The sequence below is a fragment of the Melospiza georgiana genome, chromosome Z, assembly GCF_028018845.1.
Source record: "Melospiza georgiana isolate bMelGeo1 chromosome Z, bMelGeo1.pri, whole genome shotgun sequence".
Classification (NCBI taxonomy): Eukaryota; Metazoa; Chordata; class Aves; order Passeriformes; family Passerellidae; genus Melospiza; species Melospiza georgiana.
This window is the reverse complement of record NC_080465.1, coordinates 46,241,730-46,261,033: the sequence shown is the minus strand read 5'-3', so window position 1 is coordinate 46,261,033 and position 19,304 is coordinate 46,241,730. Positions and strand designations below refer to the sequence as shown.

Here is a 19,304-nt window from a genome sequence, read left to right as displayed (position 1 = left end):
TGAATGCTTTCACTGTCTGACTGCTTCTTTCTTGCCTTGTGGACACTGAAATTAAAAAAAAAACTCCTCCAAAGCCCCAAAGACTATCACTAGCAGCTCTCCTCCAGGGTTTTTACCTACACTTTGCCCATGTTTTCACCATGTCTGGGTAGAGAGGCAAAGAGGCCAGAAGGTGACGGCAACTAAATGCCATCAATTTGAAGGCAACACCCATCCAAGTATTTTGTCTGTGTAAGATGTGACTACGCCACAATCTCTGCTTTAGACTGGTCTCATTAAAGACAACCAGCCAAACTTGACTACAGGCAGCACCTCTGAGTGTGGTCCAGGTGCAGTTTTGCTTCACTTCAGCTGGAACGTTCTTCCAAAGGCCAACCAAAAATTGTCAACCAAGATCTTGACTCCAAAGACGTAAAATTTACATGTAAATTTTAATAGCTTTCACAACTTGAAAGTGAAACAGCTTTCTCATATATTTCACAACTCACTTTGGTTCAAAAATGTATGCTTATAGCAGTTCAAGCGGACAATCATTGTATATATTTTGTGTATATATATCTGTATATATATATATGTATCTTTTGGAAAGCATTTTGATATCAAACTGAAGAAAAAGTTTTCTCTCTAAGCAACTTGACAAAAAAACTAGATTGTGTACCAACTCTGCCTCATCAAGCAGATTTCACCTTAAAGATTGGATTACGCATGGCATTCAATAGTGAGGATATGCCTGAAATGGTATAGCATGTGTTGTGTGATACTTACTTCAGTGCATTCTGTACCAAATCCATTAGACCTATGTCTGCCCACCAAACTAAGCACAGTGGGGATGCCAAGAGGTAGGAACAAGATACAAGTTAAAATAGGCCACAGAGAGCACCTTTATCTTACATCATTCTCATTGCTCCTGGGTGTACATAAGCTATGGCTCAGCTGGGGGTGTAAATAGCTCTGAAATGTGAAAGTCGATTTGAAAGATTATATTGACCCTGCTTAATAGCAAAAGATGCTTCAAGTGTCTTTTGGTACAAACAATAAATAAATACATTATTACAATAGGAGGAAACACTGACCTCTGCTTGTGCTGGCTAGCATTTTCAACATGACTCTTATACCTATTTCACTTTCTTCAAGTTTGTTTCTTTGCAAGAAATGTTTTGGTTTTTTAAGAAAGAACTCGCTATATTAAACAGTTCTGTGAAAAATTCAGAAACTATGTGGATGGCCATCTGCCTCTGATTTTTGCGGGTGGGGAGGTGGGTTCTGGGTTTGGGTTGAGTTGGGTTGGGTTATTTGTTGCCCTATCCATTTTTTTTTTCAAGTTTAATAATTATAATATATTTTATGATCCATTTGTTTCCTATTCTTCGTCTTCATTCTTCTGGACAATACTGACAGTCTGCCAAACTAACTTGGCACAGACATTTGCAAGGCTGGAACTTGTAAGTACATGTAAGTAGAGTTCTCTTTGTGCTTGAGCATTTTTTTAGTCAAGAGAGATAAGTGAATCTTCTGTCATTCACTGCCCAAGTCAAGAAACTACCCCATTACATTATACAGTTTAGAGTACATTCTTGCTGTGGAAAGGATTATTCACCAAAACTTTTTGCTTCCAGTCCAACAGAAGATATTTCATGCTGTGCAATTGCCCCTGAAGTCACACTGGTTACCTGGGGAGAACACGAGCTCAGCTGTGAGCAGCAAGGTAAGGTGAGGCTCATAGCAGCATATTCCCAAACAGGGAGACTTGGACTGAGATCCAGAGGTACAGTAGACATTGTAGCTTCCAAAGCTCTGAGACGTGATAATTTCTAGATTTTGCAGAACACCAACAGGACTGTTTGCATGCTAGATTATAGCCATTTTGGGTTTTCTCCAGCCACATATAAAGGGATCATAGTCACCTCTACTGTTAAAGCAGAATCTCTGTTAAAATTGGGCAGCTATGAAGCAGAAATTCACTTGCATCATCATTTTGTTTCTTCTCTCTGGGGATGAATCACTTCTCTGTGTGTTTTAGTGCAAGATTCACAGTGTTGTCCGGAAAAATGCTTGAAACTGCAGATTCTAGAGACCAGGTTTTTAATTATGAGTATATTTAGGGACATTGGTTTGAGGGGTTTTGCTGTTTTTACCAGACATACAGCACGTTGCTGTCAGGATGGGACTGAGAGGGGAAAGAAAGGCGTATCAAGAATTTTATGTTGAAAATTTCTATTTAAACAGATGAAATTTTATGGTCTCAAAATTTGTTTTGCAGTTTGGATGAAACCACCTCAAGCCTACAGGTCTTTTTCTTATTCCTATCTGTTCATCCCTCTAGTCCCAAACATAAATACTGTTGGCCAGTGTAAGTATATTTCAATTGCTCTGCCAGCACTTCTTGTCAGATGTGTGATTCAGTCCCAAATTCAGCCTCAACTGGAGCCAAAGAGCATAGAAAATCTAGAGTTATGAAACTATTCTTTTTTACAACAGTCTAAAGAGGCATTTTAAAGAAAGATAAGGTTAAAGCCTTTATATCTGTACTTATCTTTGATATTCACAATTGACTCAAGTTGTTAAAACTCAGTTTTCTGTGCTCTGTTTAACACATAAAATCTTTTTGCTTGCTATTTGGATTTTTCTTTATTCATTTATTGAACTTCCATAGGACCTTAAAACTGAAATTAACCTGTCTGAACTGCAGAGACGTTGCTTGTTAGTGGACCAAATAAAATACTGCAACTAACCACAAATACTGATTTAATGCAAAATTGATTTTAAAAACGCTGTGTTGGTTGGTTTCCAGGGATTTGATTAGGTTTGGTTTTTCCTAAATTGGAGTGGAAGTTAAATTAAGAATTTGAAAATCACAGTACAGAAACAAAAAGCTCTATATTTTAAAGCAGGTCGTTTCCTCCACATTATAAATTTTATTGCAAAGGAGAAAAAAAAAAAAAAAAAAAAAGGAGGGAAGGCAACAGAAGGAGGGAGAACGTCAAACTGTTCAGAGAAACAGTCCCACGGAGTTCTGGGCTGGTGCAGGGAAGAAGGAGGGGTATGCTGCGGAGCCGCCCCGGCTCTGGAGTCTCGGGGCGCGGCCCGTGTGGCCGTGCCACGCTGCGGAGGGAGGCCGAGGTGAGCGGCTGCTGGCGCGGGCGCCGGGACAGCGATGCCCGCGCTGTCCTGGCGGGGCCCGGCGCCGTGCCCAGCGCCCTGCCCGGGGAAGGAGCGGGCGGAGACCGCGCGGGGAAGCAGCGGCAGCGCTGGGCAGCAAAGGGCGCGTCCCGCCCGAGGCAGCTGCGCTTCCAGGCTCCGGGACTCCCAAGGGGGAGCCTGGGGCAAGACGGCCTGGGCACGGGGGCCCTGGTACCCCCGCCATCCGCAGCCGTGCAGCGCGGGCGGGCCCAGCGGGTATAGCGAGCTCGGAAGGGGCACCCCTCTGGTTGCCCCGTCTCTGTACCGCCCTTCCAGATCCTGCGGCTCTCGGCGAAGTCGGGTGGCCCTGTCCCGTCCCATCCCGCCGCGCAGCCAGGAGCCAGCCCCGCGGAGCAGCGGGGACCCTGCGCGGTCTGTCTGTCTGTCTGTCTGTCTGACATGCGGGACCGGGGGGCGGCCACACAGTCCCAGCTGAGAGCGCTGCCGCGGAGTTTACAGGAAGCTTTACGAAGAAAAAAATTATTTGGAAAAAGGCAAAACGTGGAGGAGCCGAGGTGAAGTCGGCAGGATTCAAGGAAGGATTCCCTGAGAGGAGCAAGCCCCTCCTGCGCTGGTCGCAGCAGCAGCAATCCCCCCGCACCGCCGGCGCTCACGGGCGCTCCTTGCCCCGCTCCTTGCCCCGCTCCCTGCCCCGCCTCTGCCCAGGCCCCCCCGCGGAGCGCCGCGCTCCCAAAGTCACCGGGCGCCTGAGTGAGTACTCCGGAGAAGTTTCGTCCCCGTAATCGCTCTAGGCTAACTCCTCTGACACTCCGACACTTGGAGAACATCTAGGACGCGTGTGGTTAGGAGTGATCAAAGAAGAGATAAGATCAAAGATCACTTTAATTGCGAAAATGAGGCCAAATAAGATTTTCAGAAAACCAGCTACATATCGGGGGTTGTCAAAAGCACTATTTTCGTTTAATGTAAGCAGTTGAAGTTCAGAAATTACTGGACACTTACATTCACGTGACACACATATTTCACATTCCCTTTTACTTACAAGCAACACGGATTGCACAAAAATAAACAGGAAAAAAATATATATGTATATATATATATATATATATTTGGTCAAGCATTCATTCCAGGCGACCCGTCGCAGGGGTGAGCGGCAGCCGGCCCAGTGCCGGTGTCCGGCCCGGCGCCTTTCCCTCCTTCCCGGGCCGAAGGCGAGCCCGGCTCCCGGCCGCAGCCAGAGGGAAAGGCGGGGGCAGCGGATGGGCAGGGGGCTTTGCGGCGGGCAAGCAGCCCTGCCCCAGCCCCGGGCAGGCGGGAAGGGCAAGTACGCCGGGCTTCCCGGGACCGAGCAGCGGGGCTAGCGGCACAGGGGGTACTCTTTGCGGACGGAGGCTTGCAGAGCCGTCCCGGGGACCGGCCAGGTCAGCAAGGAGAGCCCTCAGGACACTGCCTGCTTCTCGCCGTGGCTCTCAGACCTTCTCACATTGGAAGGTCGTGCTTACCCCCGCCAGGGCTCGCCCGGAGGAGGAAAGAGCCTGTCCCTTCCCAGTCTGCGGCGAGATGCTGCTTTTCCCCACCTGCGACTGCCGCTGGTTGATGCTCTCGGCCCCTCCCCTACTGCCACGGAGCACATGGCAATGTTTTGGTTGATAGGTTTGGATCGTTTTGTTGTTGTTTGTCTTTCTTTTTTTTTTTCTTTTTCATTTTTTTTTTTTTCCTCCCGAGCAAATGCGCCGCAGCTGACTGACTCCGAAGCAACCGCAACGTCTCAGGAGAAACTTTCAAGCGGCTTAAGGAAGGGAAAAAAAAAAAAAAAAAAAAAAGAGGAAAAAAGAGAAAGAAACGCTACTTCACAGGCTGCTTACACTCCCTGTGCCGTTGCGTGCGCGGTGTACTCAGGGACAGTCGCATGGCGCCAAGCCTTTCCTTGCTGGGAAACACTCGGTCCAAGGCATTTAAAAAAAATAATCCCCATAAATCTCCATATATAATGAGGCGTGCGGTTGGGGTTTTAAGTCCCATAATTTCCCTGTGTTGTAACAAAGGGAACCCCGGTGAACTGGCGGGTCCTAGCATACCAGGATGGCTGTCAGGCACACGTAACACAGACGGGGACGTTGCTGTAAGTACTTTTCAAGGTTACTAAACACGGGCGGTTTTCCCCCAAGAACATCCACTTGAGGGTTTCACAAACAGGGAAGCAACGCGCCCAAAGCTCCTTCCTCGGCTCGAGGAGTCGCCTTCAGCCTCCATACTCACACCCCCAGACCGAGGTCGGACCCAGTCCACTGCCGTCGCCTCGTAAATCCAAGAATAATCCCCGACACGGCGGTTTCCTGCATAGGGTGGTTTTGTTTTACCGATGCTACTCGGGCAGACACTATGGTTTACAGCCACCACAAGCAACGACCTGCAAACCCTAAGTCTACCCAGAATGATGGAGAGTGGGAGGGAGGCGGGAGCGCCGGGAGGGACGAGGGCGGCCGCGGAGCCCTCCCGGGCCGGGCGTCCCCGGTCGTTCCCACCGAGCCCCGCCGCGCCCGCAGGGCTTGTCCGGCGGGCGCCAAGCGAGGGAGCGGGGGTGCCGGATCCCCCGCCCTTGGCGAGGGTGTGCAGGGGCTGGAAGGGGGTACACTGCGGCTCGGGGCAGGCGCGGGGGGAAGTAACGGGATCCCATTGCCCCGTCCCGGAGTGGCGGGCTTCACTGCCGGCAAAATTTGCACTTGATAATTTTCTTAAAAGCACTTTGGAAGTCTTTGTTGAAATAGGCATAGATAATGGGGTTGAGAAGGGAGTTGGAGTAGCCCAGCCAGTTGATGACTGCCCCCAGCCACTCGGGCATGTAGCACTTACTGTCACAAAAGGGCAGGACCAGGGCCACGATGAAGAACGGCAGCCAGCAGAGGATAAAGGTGCCCATAATGATGCCCAGGGTCTTGACAGTCTTCCTCTCCCGGGACAGAGCCATTCTGCGTTTGGCTTCCGTGTTCTTCTCGTTGCGCCTCTCGAAAGAGGGCGGCGGTGGGGAGCCGCACGCCTCGCTGGGCAGCGGCAGGTGAGTCTTGGAGGAACTGTTGCAGTGCTGGACCTCGATGATCTCCAGGGCGGTCCCGTCCTGGCCCTGCCGCACCGCGCCGTTGACACAAGCGCCGGGCTTGGGCTCTACAGTCCGCCGCCAGCCCTTGCCGGGTTCCCCGTTGCCTTTCTTCGCGGTGGCCGGAGAGAGGGTGAGGCAGGTGTCGGCGATTTTTTTCTTCTCTGCTTTCTTTACTGTCTTGCGGATCCTAAAGCGTGCCGCCTTGAAGATGCGACCGTAGAGCACCAGCATGAGAAGAAGCGGAATGTAGAAGGCGCCGAAGGTGGAGTAGATGGTGTACCCGTGGTCCTTGCTGATGGTGCAGGCGTCGGGGTTCGAGCGGTCCTCCGGCGTCCTCCAGCCCAGCATGGGCGGGATGGATATCAAGAAGCCGATAAGCCAGGTCAGGCTGATGAGCACGGCCGCCCGCCGGGGAGTTCGCTTGTTCACATAGTCAATGGGGTCCGTGATGGCCCAGTACCTGTCCAAAGCGATGGCGCACAGGTGCAGGATAGACGAGGTGCAGCAAAGCACGTCCAGGGAGATGAAGATGTCGCAGGTGACCTGCCCCAGCGTCCACTTGTTCAGCACCTGGTAGAGGGCCGCCATGGGCAGCACCAGCACGGACACCATGAGGTCGGTGACGGCCAGCGAGCCGATCAAATAGTTGGCCACGGTTTGCAGGGAGCGCTCCAGGGCGATGGCTGCGATCACGCAGGCGTTGCCGCTCACGGCGCACAGGATGAGCGTGCCCAGGAGCAGGGAGGTCAGCACCTGGTAGCCCAGGGTCATCTCGGCGAGGCCGGGGCCGCTTGTCCCCTCGGGGGAGCGCGCTGGGGAGGTAGTATTGTTGGCCACATCCATGCCGGCGGGGGGTGGGGGGGTCGCTTCAGGAGACAGACATGGGAAGAAATGCCGGTCACTTGTGCGCTCCCCTGGCAGGAGGCATCGGCGCCCCGTGCGGTTTCGCCACGCCGGGCACCCCCCGATCCACCACCCCTCCCTCCCCTATATAGCGCGGCGGGAGGCGGCCGAAGCTCGGAGGACGGCGGCTGGCGGAGCCGCCCCGCGCCCGCCCATCCCCGCCGCCCCTGCCCAGCGCGCAGCCCCGCACGGCGGGGACGGCCCTCCTGCCGCCGCTTGCCCAGTTCTGCCCCTCGCTCCGCCGCTCACCCGGGCTGCTCCCCCTTGCTCTGCCTCTCCTCGCTTCTCCCTGCCCTCCCTCCCTCCTTACTCTCGCCTCTCCCCGTCCCCCTCCCCTCCTCCCTTTCCGCGGTGGGCTCGCTGGGTCGCCATCGTCGGGTGGGCGCAGATGTCATTCCCGTGTCGTTTGCAGGGACACCGCAGATAAATTCCCTACGCCCCCCCTCCTCCTACCCTCCGCCCTTTACAAATCGCTCCCCAGCTCCGCGCCCGGCAGCGCTGGCTCTGGGCTGCCCCTCAGGACCAGCTCCGGGGGCAGCGCAGAGCGGGGAGGGCCCAGGGCGCTCTGCGAGCGGGCACCGCCGCTGCGGCGGGGGCAGCGCTCCCCGGGCTGCCCGGGGCCGGCGGCGCTGGAGGCGCCGATCGCCACCTGCAGGCAGCGCTGCCCGCCCGAGGGCGCGGCTGCGGGGCTCGGCCGGGCGGGACAGGACAGGACAGGGCGGGCCAGGCCGTGAGGCTCGGCCCGGCCCGGCCCGGCCGCCGCAGCGAGTTGCCAGGGCTGCCCGGGGAGCGCGGGAGGGACCCGTGAGCAGCCCGGGCCCTGTACAGCTCCCGCTGATCAGCGCTGATGCAGCGATGGGAGCCCAGCTGGCGATGGTTCGTGCCCTCGGCCCTGCGGCTGCCGGCCCGCCCGCCCAGCTCCCCGCAGGACGGCAGCGTTGCCCCCCGGCCCTTCCGACGGGCGAGTTGCGGTACGGCACGCTAGAGAAACGACTGTCCTCTCACGAGAGTCACAGCGGCGACAGCAGCAAAAAGAAGTAGTAAAAATTACTAAAGAAATCTCAAAACAAAAAACGTTCTAGGTTGTAGTTCAGTCCGATAGGAGGAGAAACGCTGTATCTGAAAGTGAAGTGAGAAATGTATTAGTGAGAATAATCTTAAATAAAGAGTGTCAGATTGGCATATCATAAACAATTAAGTTATTATCCAGTAAATAGAACTAACAGTTGCAAACCTGGGAAGAATCTGTTACAAAAAAAAAAAAAAAAAAAAAAAAAAAAAAAAAAAAAAAAAAGTAAAAAAAAAAAAAGTGGTGATGTTTGTAGGCTTCACTCTCCGTGAAAGGCAAACAAAAGTTCTCCAACACACCTCTGTAATAGGTTTTCTACTGTCTTCCAGCTCAGTATTTTTCGTGATCTTTCATTCTGCTCTGTAATTCTGCCATCAAGTTCGGTAAATGCAAAAAGCCAAACAACTGCTTAACAGGAAGATTTTCTGATTCTAACTTGATCAAACTTGAGATGAGGTTCACAGAGTCTGCTTTGCGCAGCTTCAGGTGTCCTTCACCGTCTCTCAGTGAACAATTCAAGTTGAATTTGCCGCTTCAAAACACTTGGACAGTTTCCAGCCAGCTCCTTTTTACGAGGGGTCGAGACTGCAATTCTCTGCCCCTAGGCTTGCGATCCCCTCTGTGAATGACCAAAGCATGGAGATTAGCTGGATTAGTAGATCAGAGCTGCACCCTTGCATGCCTTTTGTCTCGCACTAACATTTACAAGATATGTGTTCTACTGAATGAAGACTTAATGCTGTTGAGACACAGACGAAATGTAATAGATAGATAAGTATGCATTACGGCTTCACTATCAACACCTATTTTCTTTTTAATGTCAACTCAAATGTATGGCATGGTTGACTTCTAAGCAACTACCTCTTTCAAGAGTGTTTTCCTTCCTCGAAATCAAAGTTTGTGCTTCTTGCTGTTTACTATCAGATAAAATAAAATAAAATAAAATAAAATAAAATAAAATAAAATAAAATAAAATAAAATAAAATAAAATAAAATAAAATAAAATAAAATAAAGTAAAATAGAAATGCAAGTCTAGGAGGCAGGGAAATTTCACCCAACTTTCTTGTATGATGGTGGACAAGTCATTAGCCTAATTAGATTATCTTGAAATTAGCATTTCAAAGCCACAGGGGACGCAGGCTCTTGGGGAAACTGTTTCCAGAAATGTTTTGTGCTGACATGGCCAAGTGAAGTCAATCCCAGACACATTTTGGCGAGAAACTCAATGAGAAAAGGTTGACAGGGTCCTTTTTCAACTGAAAAATTTTAAATCAGCTTTAATTTTTAAATTTTTTTTCAGGGTTTGAAGGTCATTTCTCTCCGAATTAAACTAAGAAGCAATTTAGGCAACTGGGGATGAAGGGGAGAGAGTAGGAGGTGGAAGATGTAGAAGAAGGGAAAATTCACTCTTTTGATCTGAGAATGTCTTTAATCCTAAGCATTTTAAGACCAAAATTCCACTAAAACTTTTAAGCAACTAAATGATTTCCTAATGTCTTTAGATAACCTAGGTAAAGTGCCTAGGGAAATTCTTAAGGAAAACCATATCCTCATACAATCCAACCTGATCTGAGAGTAAATGAAAACTTAACAAGTCTTAAAAAGTCAAAATAAAACACTAATATTATTCAGTTAAGATACAGCTGCAGCAAACAAGGGCATCTTCAGTAAGTACAAAAAGAAAAGCATTAACAATGGTGTCAAAACAGTCTTTTCTGAGCAATTTCATTCCACACTTTTCAAGAATAGAAAAGGAGAGGCTACATATTCTTGATTCTCTCAGACTGTGACTGGATTACCTGTTTGTCAAAGTAAAACTGAAATGCCACAAGTCACTCGCAACTTTTTGTTCCTGTGGTTGCGTATTACACTTTGGTTTGAAAAGGATATGAACCTTGGGTTTGTTTTTTTAACTTTTCACCATGATAAAAACAGTATTTTTGATATTCAAGAAATTATATTCCAGTAATACTTTCAAAATAAAAGGGTCAAGGACCTAGGGAGAGAAGGAAATTAATTATTTCAGGTCACTGAAACTGATAGAGTGCGTACAGTTTTCTGTGAGAGAAGCTCCAAACTGGTGAAAGGAAGCGTGTAACTGAAGGTAACCTATAGCACCTTCTTGAATTTTCTATTTAGGCATCTTGTAAGTGTAGTCAAAAGGAATTCTTACTACTCCACACAGCTGAAAACCTTCTGAGAAACAGCTGTAACTTTAAAATACAGAGAAGCAAACAGGAACTTAATGTCTGAAGTGGCTGTATCATTTAAATACATCCTCTTCACACAAGGACATGCATTTCACCATAAGATCCACTTCAGGATATCTGCTCCCACATTTCATAAAGCACAAAATATTTTGCAGTAGTTTAAAAAATTTATGCTTTCTCCTGTAAAAAAACCAAAATATATTAGAAGATGAGTGAAAATCTTAAGGCCAAAGCTAGTGTCATAACTCCATGGCTCTCAGCCAAGCTATTCTGGAGTAAAATTAGTCTAGATTTGGTAAACTGTTTAGTCCTGACTTTGTGCACAAGATGAATCAGCTAGGAAACTAAGTGACTTTCGCTATCAGTAGTAGAGCTGTTCCCTGTGTCCTGTCTCTGGATATAGCTAGTTTGTGAAATCCTGGGTAGTCAAACTTGTACTTCTAAACAGGATAAAGAATTAATGAATCCTACAATTAGTCTAGTCAGAGTAAATACACTGCAAAGCCAGTACAATAACACAACAAGAAAGCATAAATTTTCAACTTCTAATCACCTTTTTGCCATTTTAATATTTTTTCCTCTTTTAGAGCAAGAAAATGTCCTGGATAATTGCCCACGAAGCCCTGTCCAGCCAGCTAAGAGCTGGCAACCTATGGCCCACTAGGAGCTGTGCAGCAATGAGACACTCCTGTGGTCCTGTAAGAATCACCTGGGGTCTAACAGAGGCTACAGCATGAGCACATCACTCAGCTTCAGCGCTGAGTTAAGTGCTGCCAAGTACTGAGATATCTCTCCAGCTGCTCCTTAACAATCCCAGTTCTGCAAACACACAACAATGGCACTCGAGGTCAGGCCTGGAAGATCTGTTAGCTCCATGCCAGACATGTCTGAGCAGCAGTGCTGCTCCATGGCTCTGAGACGTCTCGAGGATGGGTTCACAGCTGGGTTCACATGCTGCTGTTTCAGCTTCAGGTGGCTCTGCACCAAAGCCAGTCAGATTTCTGTTCCCTCTTTATTGCATACTTAGAAGCAGATCAGTAATCTGGGCCTGTCAACCCAGAGGAATAATTTGTAAGAAACAGGAAAAACTACCATCTCAGAATGCTGAAATGCCTGTCTATCTTTTTCTCCCATAGTATTGACCATATTTATACCACTTGACACTGTCATAATAGAAAACCGTGGGCTGATGGTAAGTTCCTGTGTCCTATTCTCTTCCCATTCTGCTGCCTCACAGTAAACTTACTGCCTTACTACTTACAACCTTATGGTCATCATTTTTATTAGACAGATACTAATTATTTATGACATACACACATTTTTATTTGGTACTTTTGCCTTTCTCTGCCAAGAGCTTACAGTAGTAACTAAAATTACAGCATAACTCAGCAGGGCTCACAAAAGGGGATAATCCATTTCAGCTAGCACTCTCGGAAGTAATAGAAGAGAAGGTAAACATTTCATCTAAAATGAGGGTTATGTATATTCAAGCAATATCACTGAAGTGAAACAGTTACCAGAGATGCTTGCTATCTAAATCATCGGGCAGATATTATGCAAGTCTAGAAGTATAAGATCAATTCTAGAAGCTATTTGCTTTCGTATTCTCCCTCTGTGAAGTAGAGAGACTTTCAAGCATGTTTGTTTGGATGTAAGTTTTCATTAGTTTATGGTGACTTCTCAGAATTTTGACATTTTGTGAAAACTTGAATTTAGGCTACATTTTCTATGTTGCCCCTTCTGTAGCACATTGCACCTGTGATGAAGGAAGAGCTGTGAGAATGTCTTTTAACCATTTGTGCACATTCTTGATACTAAAGCTGCAAAGAATGAGTTTGACTTCAGAGAAGCTCTGGGAGAATCTACTTAGTCATCTCTAATCATGCTGTGGGGAACAAAGCAATGTTCCAGCTCTGCTGAGGTTTTTATCAGCACACCCGTGTCAGAGGCAAAGGGCAGCAATGCACAGAACTGGTGCATTAGGAGCTGGTTAAAAATCACTTGTGTGGTGCAATGCAGTCTCAAGAATACAGAATGTTACCTGAATGGTTTTTTAAAAACTGTGTTCTGATATTTGCGATCTAATTAAAAATACTCAGTCACAATTCATATTTTCTCAATATTTGCAAAATAAATCATCTTAATAACATCCAATATACAATTCTAAAATTGCTGACTAGCACTGAGGAACTTCTTGGTTAAATCTGACTTTTCCTTATAACTAATTAAGATTATTTAATGTGTTTACTTAATGTTCACATTCATCTTACAGCAAAATACAAAACTAGCTCAAACTATTTGCAGAAAATACATACCCACTTACAGGAGTGTTCTGGATCTTAGGCAATTTTCACAGGTTTTATATATTATTTGCATAACTATTTAAACAAGAAATGCCAATATATTCCAAGTTTTGTAATAATTTCTAGTTTTTTCTCTCATTAGTGACTTTATTTATGCATACATTTTAGCAGACACATTCAAGTTTTTTTTTTGTTTGTTATCTCTACCCCATGCCCTCTGTCCAAAAAAGACTAGCTTCTAAATGAGAATGAATTCAAAACAATTAATATTAAAAGATTTTAAAATAAATTTTAGTGAAAGGAGATTTTTTTCTCTAAAGAATTTTATTGCAAAGATAATTTCTGCCATTTTATATATGTATAGTACTTCAGAGGGGACAAAGAAAAAAAATTATTCTATAAGGACAATAAGTTATGAAAAAGCATCTTTAACTAGACCTCTATGGGCCTCATCTTTAACTATCAGGACAATCTAAATGAGTTCATCAGTATTTTCCAAAACTAAGTTAAGGTATATGAATCTTGCAATTGAGTTACCAGTATAACAACTGATGACTTCTTCTGCTCTTATCATGCCAGAACTTCAGTACTACGTTAGATTAAAAGTAAATTACATGGCATCATTGGCTCCTTATCAACAAAGACAGAAGCTAGAATTTCAAAATTATTGCTTATAAAGGATATAAACTCTCAAATTTTATGCACACTGGCTGGAGCTCAGCAATAGTGCCTACAGTTCAGTAGTATATTAGTCCATGCCAGTTTAAAAAATACATATGTTATTATGATTTCATTTCCATTTTCTCACATTAAAATTAATATAATACTATCATTTTAAAAATACAGCTTGGGAAAATAGGGCTGATGTACAGACAATAAATGTCTAGTCTTTGCAAACTAACTTTATCCTTTCAAATGAAAAGCAATTTGCTTTATCTACACAGAGATGAATCACATGGAGTTAAAGAGGCCCACACAGACTGTGACATTGACAAAGGCCATGAGGATATTGTCTTTGCTGATCTATTAATCTCCTTTACCTGGGGCATTAGTTGGCACCGTTGTAGTAAACCATCATGTTTCCAAAGAATCTGGGGCCTTGTCAGGGAGAAAAGTTGTGGGGTTTTTTGCTGGAAGTAAATGTTCTCTTGAGGAATTATTCAGCTGCTGATGCCTTCTTTTTCTTTATGAGTTTTCCTGGTACAACCTCTGGGCCATGCACAAATGCTCGTGCTTGGGGCAGCTGGAGTGTACAGCCAGGGACAGTGTAAGGCAGAAATGCCCCTCAGCAGCATCCCCTGCCAGTTTGTGAGGGCTCATTCGTTGTTACTGCTCATTAACTTTTAAACACCCTGCTAACTGGCAGGCTTCATGTTAAGTTAATCACCCAGTGTTCCTGTGTAACAAATGGAGTTCAGTGACCCACAAAAAACAAACCCACAAACGTTGATACCTTGAGCATGCAGCCCCTTAATCCTTCCATGATCCAATATTAAGAAGAGTGTTTCTTGGCCTGTTCTTACCAAAGCAGTTCAGCTACCCAATTCCATCAGCAGAGAATTTTTTTTTCCCTTCAAGAAATTGCTCTCTATTTTCAAACAGTCTTAAAAATCCTAGGGCTTTGGGTATAGAGTGATGAAAGGCAGCACTGCCACCCTGTCTTGGTTGTGTTTGCATGGGATGAATCCAGTTCAGAATAAACCTCAGTCTGTGAATCCAGACAGATCTTAGATGTGTCCTCAGTGTTGCTAGGAAACAATCAGTTCTATGTCTTCATCCCAGCAGCGATGTGGGCTCTCCTATGTTGGCCAGGGACACAAACGGTGAAGAAGGCCAGGATACCAATGAGTGGCTCAGGCCAGCATCCCCCAACCTCATTTCCAGTCTGGTCACCAGATGGCCTTAAAGGAGATCAGCAAAGGAAACCATACAATGTGGGCAAACAGCTATTTTGGCTAGTCATGGCACTTGGAAGCACAAGGAGAGTAACACATTATATAACGTAATGAGTGAGTTTGCTATCAAGATAAGCCATGCAGATCCTGTCTACTACATTGAAGTGAGATTTGATCAAATCTTAACACTAGTAAAAGAGTATGGGAGGTTTCGTGCTATATCTTAGATGCTGATGCTGTTCTTTGATGACATTAAGTCTTTCCCAATGTTTTTGGGTTAGATTTTTAGTTTTCCCCTCTGATCTCCCATCCCATTAATCATGCTTTATAAATTCCTAAACTCTAAGCAAAATTTCTGCTCTCTCAGGACCTCTATCGCACTTACCACAGACATTCAGCATTCCCTTTCTAGCTGAGTCATCTGAACTCCTTCCTAACAGTTTCTATTGTCACTCAGTTAAGTTCAAAATAAATAAAAACTGATGGGTTCTTTTAGACTGAGACCACCTAATCAGGAGTCCCTTGGTTCTAATCTCACCTGAGCAGATGAGATCAGATTTCAAGGCCCTCAAAACTCTGTGAATGGCACATTACAACTGTGTAAGTGTAGTGGAATATCTTGCTAAAACTTTCAGGAATCTTAATCTACAAGCAGGCTTTTTGAGAGTTAAAATCTAGCCCATAGGCACATATTGCAATGAATTCAGTTGCAAAGCTAGCAGCTTGCTAGTTTGATTATAGACTGTCTCCAATCACTTACATAAGGAACTCATCACTGTAGCACCTGTACCTTTGCCACTATTAAAAAAATCAAAAACAAGAACAAAAGCAAGAATAAAAACAAAAGCAGAAACAAAAGCAAAACCAACAAAAACCCCCCAAAAAAAAAAACCAACAAAAAAAAAACAAAACTAAGAAACATGAAAACAAGGTGTTATGAGAATTTTTATAAACCAGACCCATTCTCTCCAATAATTTTCTCTTAATGACTATTCATACAAAAGAGTCACGATATGTTTTATGCATCCGGTACATCATGTATCCCTCAAGGTTCATCACAGTTTTTCTTGATAAGACAAATTTTATGTTAGTCATGAAAGGCTAGACGAGCTTTTTTTAACTTGTAGTCTGGTGCAATACACAATTGCATTACTGTAAAGAAGAGTAGAGTTATGTCCCTGAAAGGAGCAATTAATTTCTATCTTTCCACTTCTCCAGAGGGGAGAGTAAAATGCCAGGTTTTACCTGTTTCTGTCCATCTACTTTAGAAAACAAAGGAATATGGCAAAAGCCTCTTTATTTCTTCTCCTGTGGGGCATTCTATTTTCCACCACTCAACACTGATTACGTAAACTAAGTAAAAACGTAGTTTATTCATTAACTGACAAAGTTATTCTTAGGTTTTTCTAAAGACAATTCCATGAAAATCAGCACTGGAGTCACACATTTACTGTTCACTTTATATCAGTCCTCTTCTGCACTATATTCTGTTTTAGTAAGAAACCAATATTATGATTTCACCCTTGAATTCAATTGCATTTTGCTTATTCTCCATTTTGGATTGTGCAAGACTGTAGTGAGTAATTATGTTGTTAAGGTTTTTCAAACAAAAAATGTTCCTGCGTAAATGCAGATATTGTTTTTGTTTTTCTTAATGTCAGATTAACATTGCCACTATGGGGATAAATTTGCTCGTATTTATTTGTATTTATGGCAGGACAGTGACAGAGAGAAGCATTGCAGAAGATGTAATTTATGACTCTTTGTGCCTGCAATATCATTCAGGTTAACATGGCTCTAAACACACAACAGAGGACTGCAAGAAAAAATAATTACCAATTCTCTTACTCATGCAAGTCTTGTATGTTCATTTAGAGATTCATGTTTTAAAGTGTAGCTGCATCCTCCTCTGTGGTGATTTCTACCATGGAAACGTAGTGGGATGACTCTCATTACTGGAGTGCTGAAGTGAATGGCCATAAACTCTTTAGAAGAGACAGGTGAAGCGAGGGAAGTGGTGGGATAACACTGTGTGTTAGGGAGTGCTTTGTTTGTATTGAATTTGGTGAGATTGAAGATCTCATCCTCACCAAATTCAATACAAATGATGAGCTGAGAGCCTCAGGGTGAAGGCCGGGGAAGGTCAGCAGGGTGCAGGTGTGTAGGGACTCTGTTACAGACCAGCCAGCTGGGGAGAATGGGCACTTGGGGAGCTCTGCAAGCATCTGCCAGAACAGTCCCCAGCCCTTGTACACGTGGGGGATGTCAGCTTGCCACGAATCTGCTGGAAATACAGCACAGCAGAGAGGAAGCATCCCAGAGGTTCCTGGAGTGTGTGGAAGAGAACTTCCTTATACAACTGGAAAATGAGTTTACTCAAGGAGGTGCTCTGCTGGACCTGTTGTTTGTGAACAGAGGACAGATGGGTGATGTGCAGCTCAGTGCTCAGAGCATCAGAAATGTTGGAGGTTTCAATATTGGCTGTAGGAAAGAGGAGCACCTTCCTCTTTGGATTTCTGGTGGGCAGACTTTGGCCTGTTTAGGAGATGGATTGACAGAGTCCCATGGGAGTCAGTCCTGGAAGGAAAAGGAGTTCAGGAAGGCTAATGTATTTTAAAAAGGAATTGTGAAATATTCAGGAGCAGTCTGTCTCAAGGTGTAGGAAGACAAGTTACCAGGGAAAAAGAGCAGCCTGATTAAGTAGAGAGCTTAGGTGGGAACGTGAGGAAAAAAAGAGAATCTCTTGACTCTAGAAGGAAGGTCAGGTGACTTGGGACAACTACAAGGAAGTCATGAGGTCATCTAGGAAAAAGATTAGAAGGGACAAGGTCCAATTACAACTTGATTTGGCTGTTACACTTAAAAATAAAAATGGTTGCTATAAATGCGTGGTTCACAAAAGGAGACTCAAGGAGTGTCACTGTCATTTGCTGAATGTGTGGGCTTGTCTGGGAGCTGGGTTTGTTTGGTCTCAGGAAGAGGACAGGACTGCAGGAGGGGATCTCACTGCTCTCTAGAATTCCCTGAAAGGAAGGTATATCCAGGTCTCTCCTACATTGCTGCAGTGAGAGGTCTAGAAGAAATGTCCTTAAGCTGAGACAGGAGAGATTCAGATTAGATATTAGAAAACATTTTTTCACTATTAGGGTGGTCAGGCATTGGAGTAAGTTTCCCAGGGAGAGAGTGGAGTCACCATCCCTGGAGTTGTTTAAGAGGCATCTGGATCTGCTGCTGGGCAATATGCTTTAGTGATTTAGAGATAACAGTGGTGGTGCTGAGCAGACAGTTGGACATGATAGATCTTAAAGGTCTCTTCCAGCCTTGATGATTCTATGCTTCTATGATTCTACCTGGCCATTCACTATGTGATAGGTAAGTAAATAAGGTTCAAAAAGTGATAAATGCCTATCCTTCCTTTCTATCACCAGAAATCCTTTCTTTATGTCTCCTGGGATCCAAACACCATTTGTGTCTCTCCCCAGCACTTGAATGCAAAAAATCAAGTTGGTTGCATAGAAATTACTGCAGTGGGAAGAAGCTCCACTACTCGAGACAAATGATGGTTGAGTGACCACAAATTGGAGTTCAACAGGAAGGCATAAACCCCCACTGGGCAATTATGCAAGATATACCTACTGGAGAAATTTTGAGAGATTTTGCAGTCCCCCACAGTTAATGATTAATACTCAAAAATGAGATGTAATCTGTTTATATATATTTCGATACATTTTTTATCTTAATGTAATTAAGGTCATTAAAACATCAGGTTAAAAATAAAGGATATTTTGCTCTTGGCCTTTATTTAGCATTTGATAAAGTTTGAATAGTTTAATTGTATATTGTATAAAGGATTATAAATGAGTTTTTACATTTTTAATAGTAAGCCTTCTATTTGTACACTAAGAAAAGCCTAGAAAAAAGTTCTATATCCCTATTTTATCTGTCTTATATTTCTCTGTTGTGATTCTTCAAACATCGTCCCATTAGAAAAAAGCCTGTAAAGTTCTTTTTCCAGAGAGGTTTCACTTTGATAAATGTGAAATATTCACCTGAGGAGGTAATTTAGTTACCGTTTCCAGTAACAAATTCATTATAGTAACTAGTTCTATAAATAACTTTTCTCTTTCCTTGATCTACCTTAGTCAGTGAAGGTAGTTTGGAGCAAACTTTTATTTCTGTACAGTATTTGGTTTCACTTGCACCCACCTATCTTTTTGGTGGTTAGGTATAGAAATTTATTTCAAGCCTTTTCAATAAGTAGTAGCACTGCCCATATTTTTAATTGAGAGGGCACATGGAAATTCATATCAGTATTAAAATTAAAAAGTTTAGAAAAATGTTCCTGGATTAAAAACAGTGGAATAAATCTAACTTTTAAGAGATGTGAGCTTGGTTTCCTAACTACTGTAAATCAGGATAGTTAAACCAAAATGTAATGGCCACAAATTACAGCAAACCTGAGAACGCAGTAAGATTGGATGGAGTCTGTGGCAGCTAAAATTCAATATCCTCAGTCACATGGACACAGACTACATTGTAGCACTCACTGCTGTTGAAGAAGGGCAGTGAGTGTAGGATGAAGGTCTTGGATGCTGTACATAATACAGTGTGCCATGTTTAAGTCAGCTGAATGGAAGAAAGAAGGTAGACTGAAAAAACTGTTGTTGAATTGTTTCTTGATTACT

The 19,304-nt window shown here is 44.6% G+C and overlaps 1 protein-coding gene across 1 annotated transcript; it reads right to left on the bottom strand.

Annotated features, from left to right (window-relative positions):
• Positions 1 to 5,758: 5,758 nt before the first annotated feature.
• On the bottom strand, positions 5,759 to 7,149 carry HTR1A (5-hydroxytryptamine receptor 1A). The gene has a single exon (XM_058043855.1). The coding sequence runs from the start codon at positions 7,079 to 7,081 to the stop codon at positions 5,843 to 5,845; it is 1,239 nt and encodes a 412-aa protein (XP_057899838.1). The 5' UTR covers positions 7,082 to 7,149; the 3' UTR covers positions 5,759 to 5,842.
• Between the last annotated feature and the right edge of the window lie 12,155 nt (positions 7,150 to 19,304).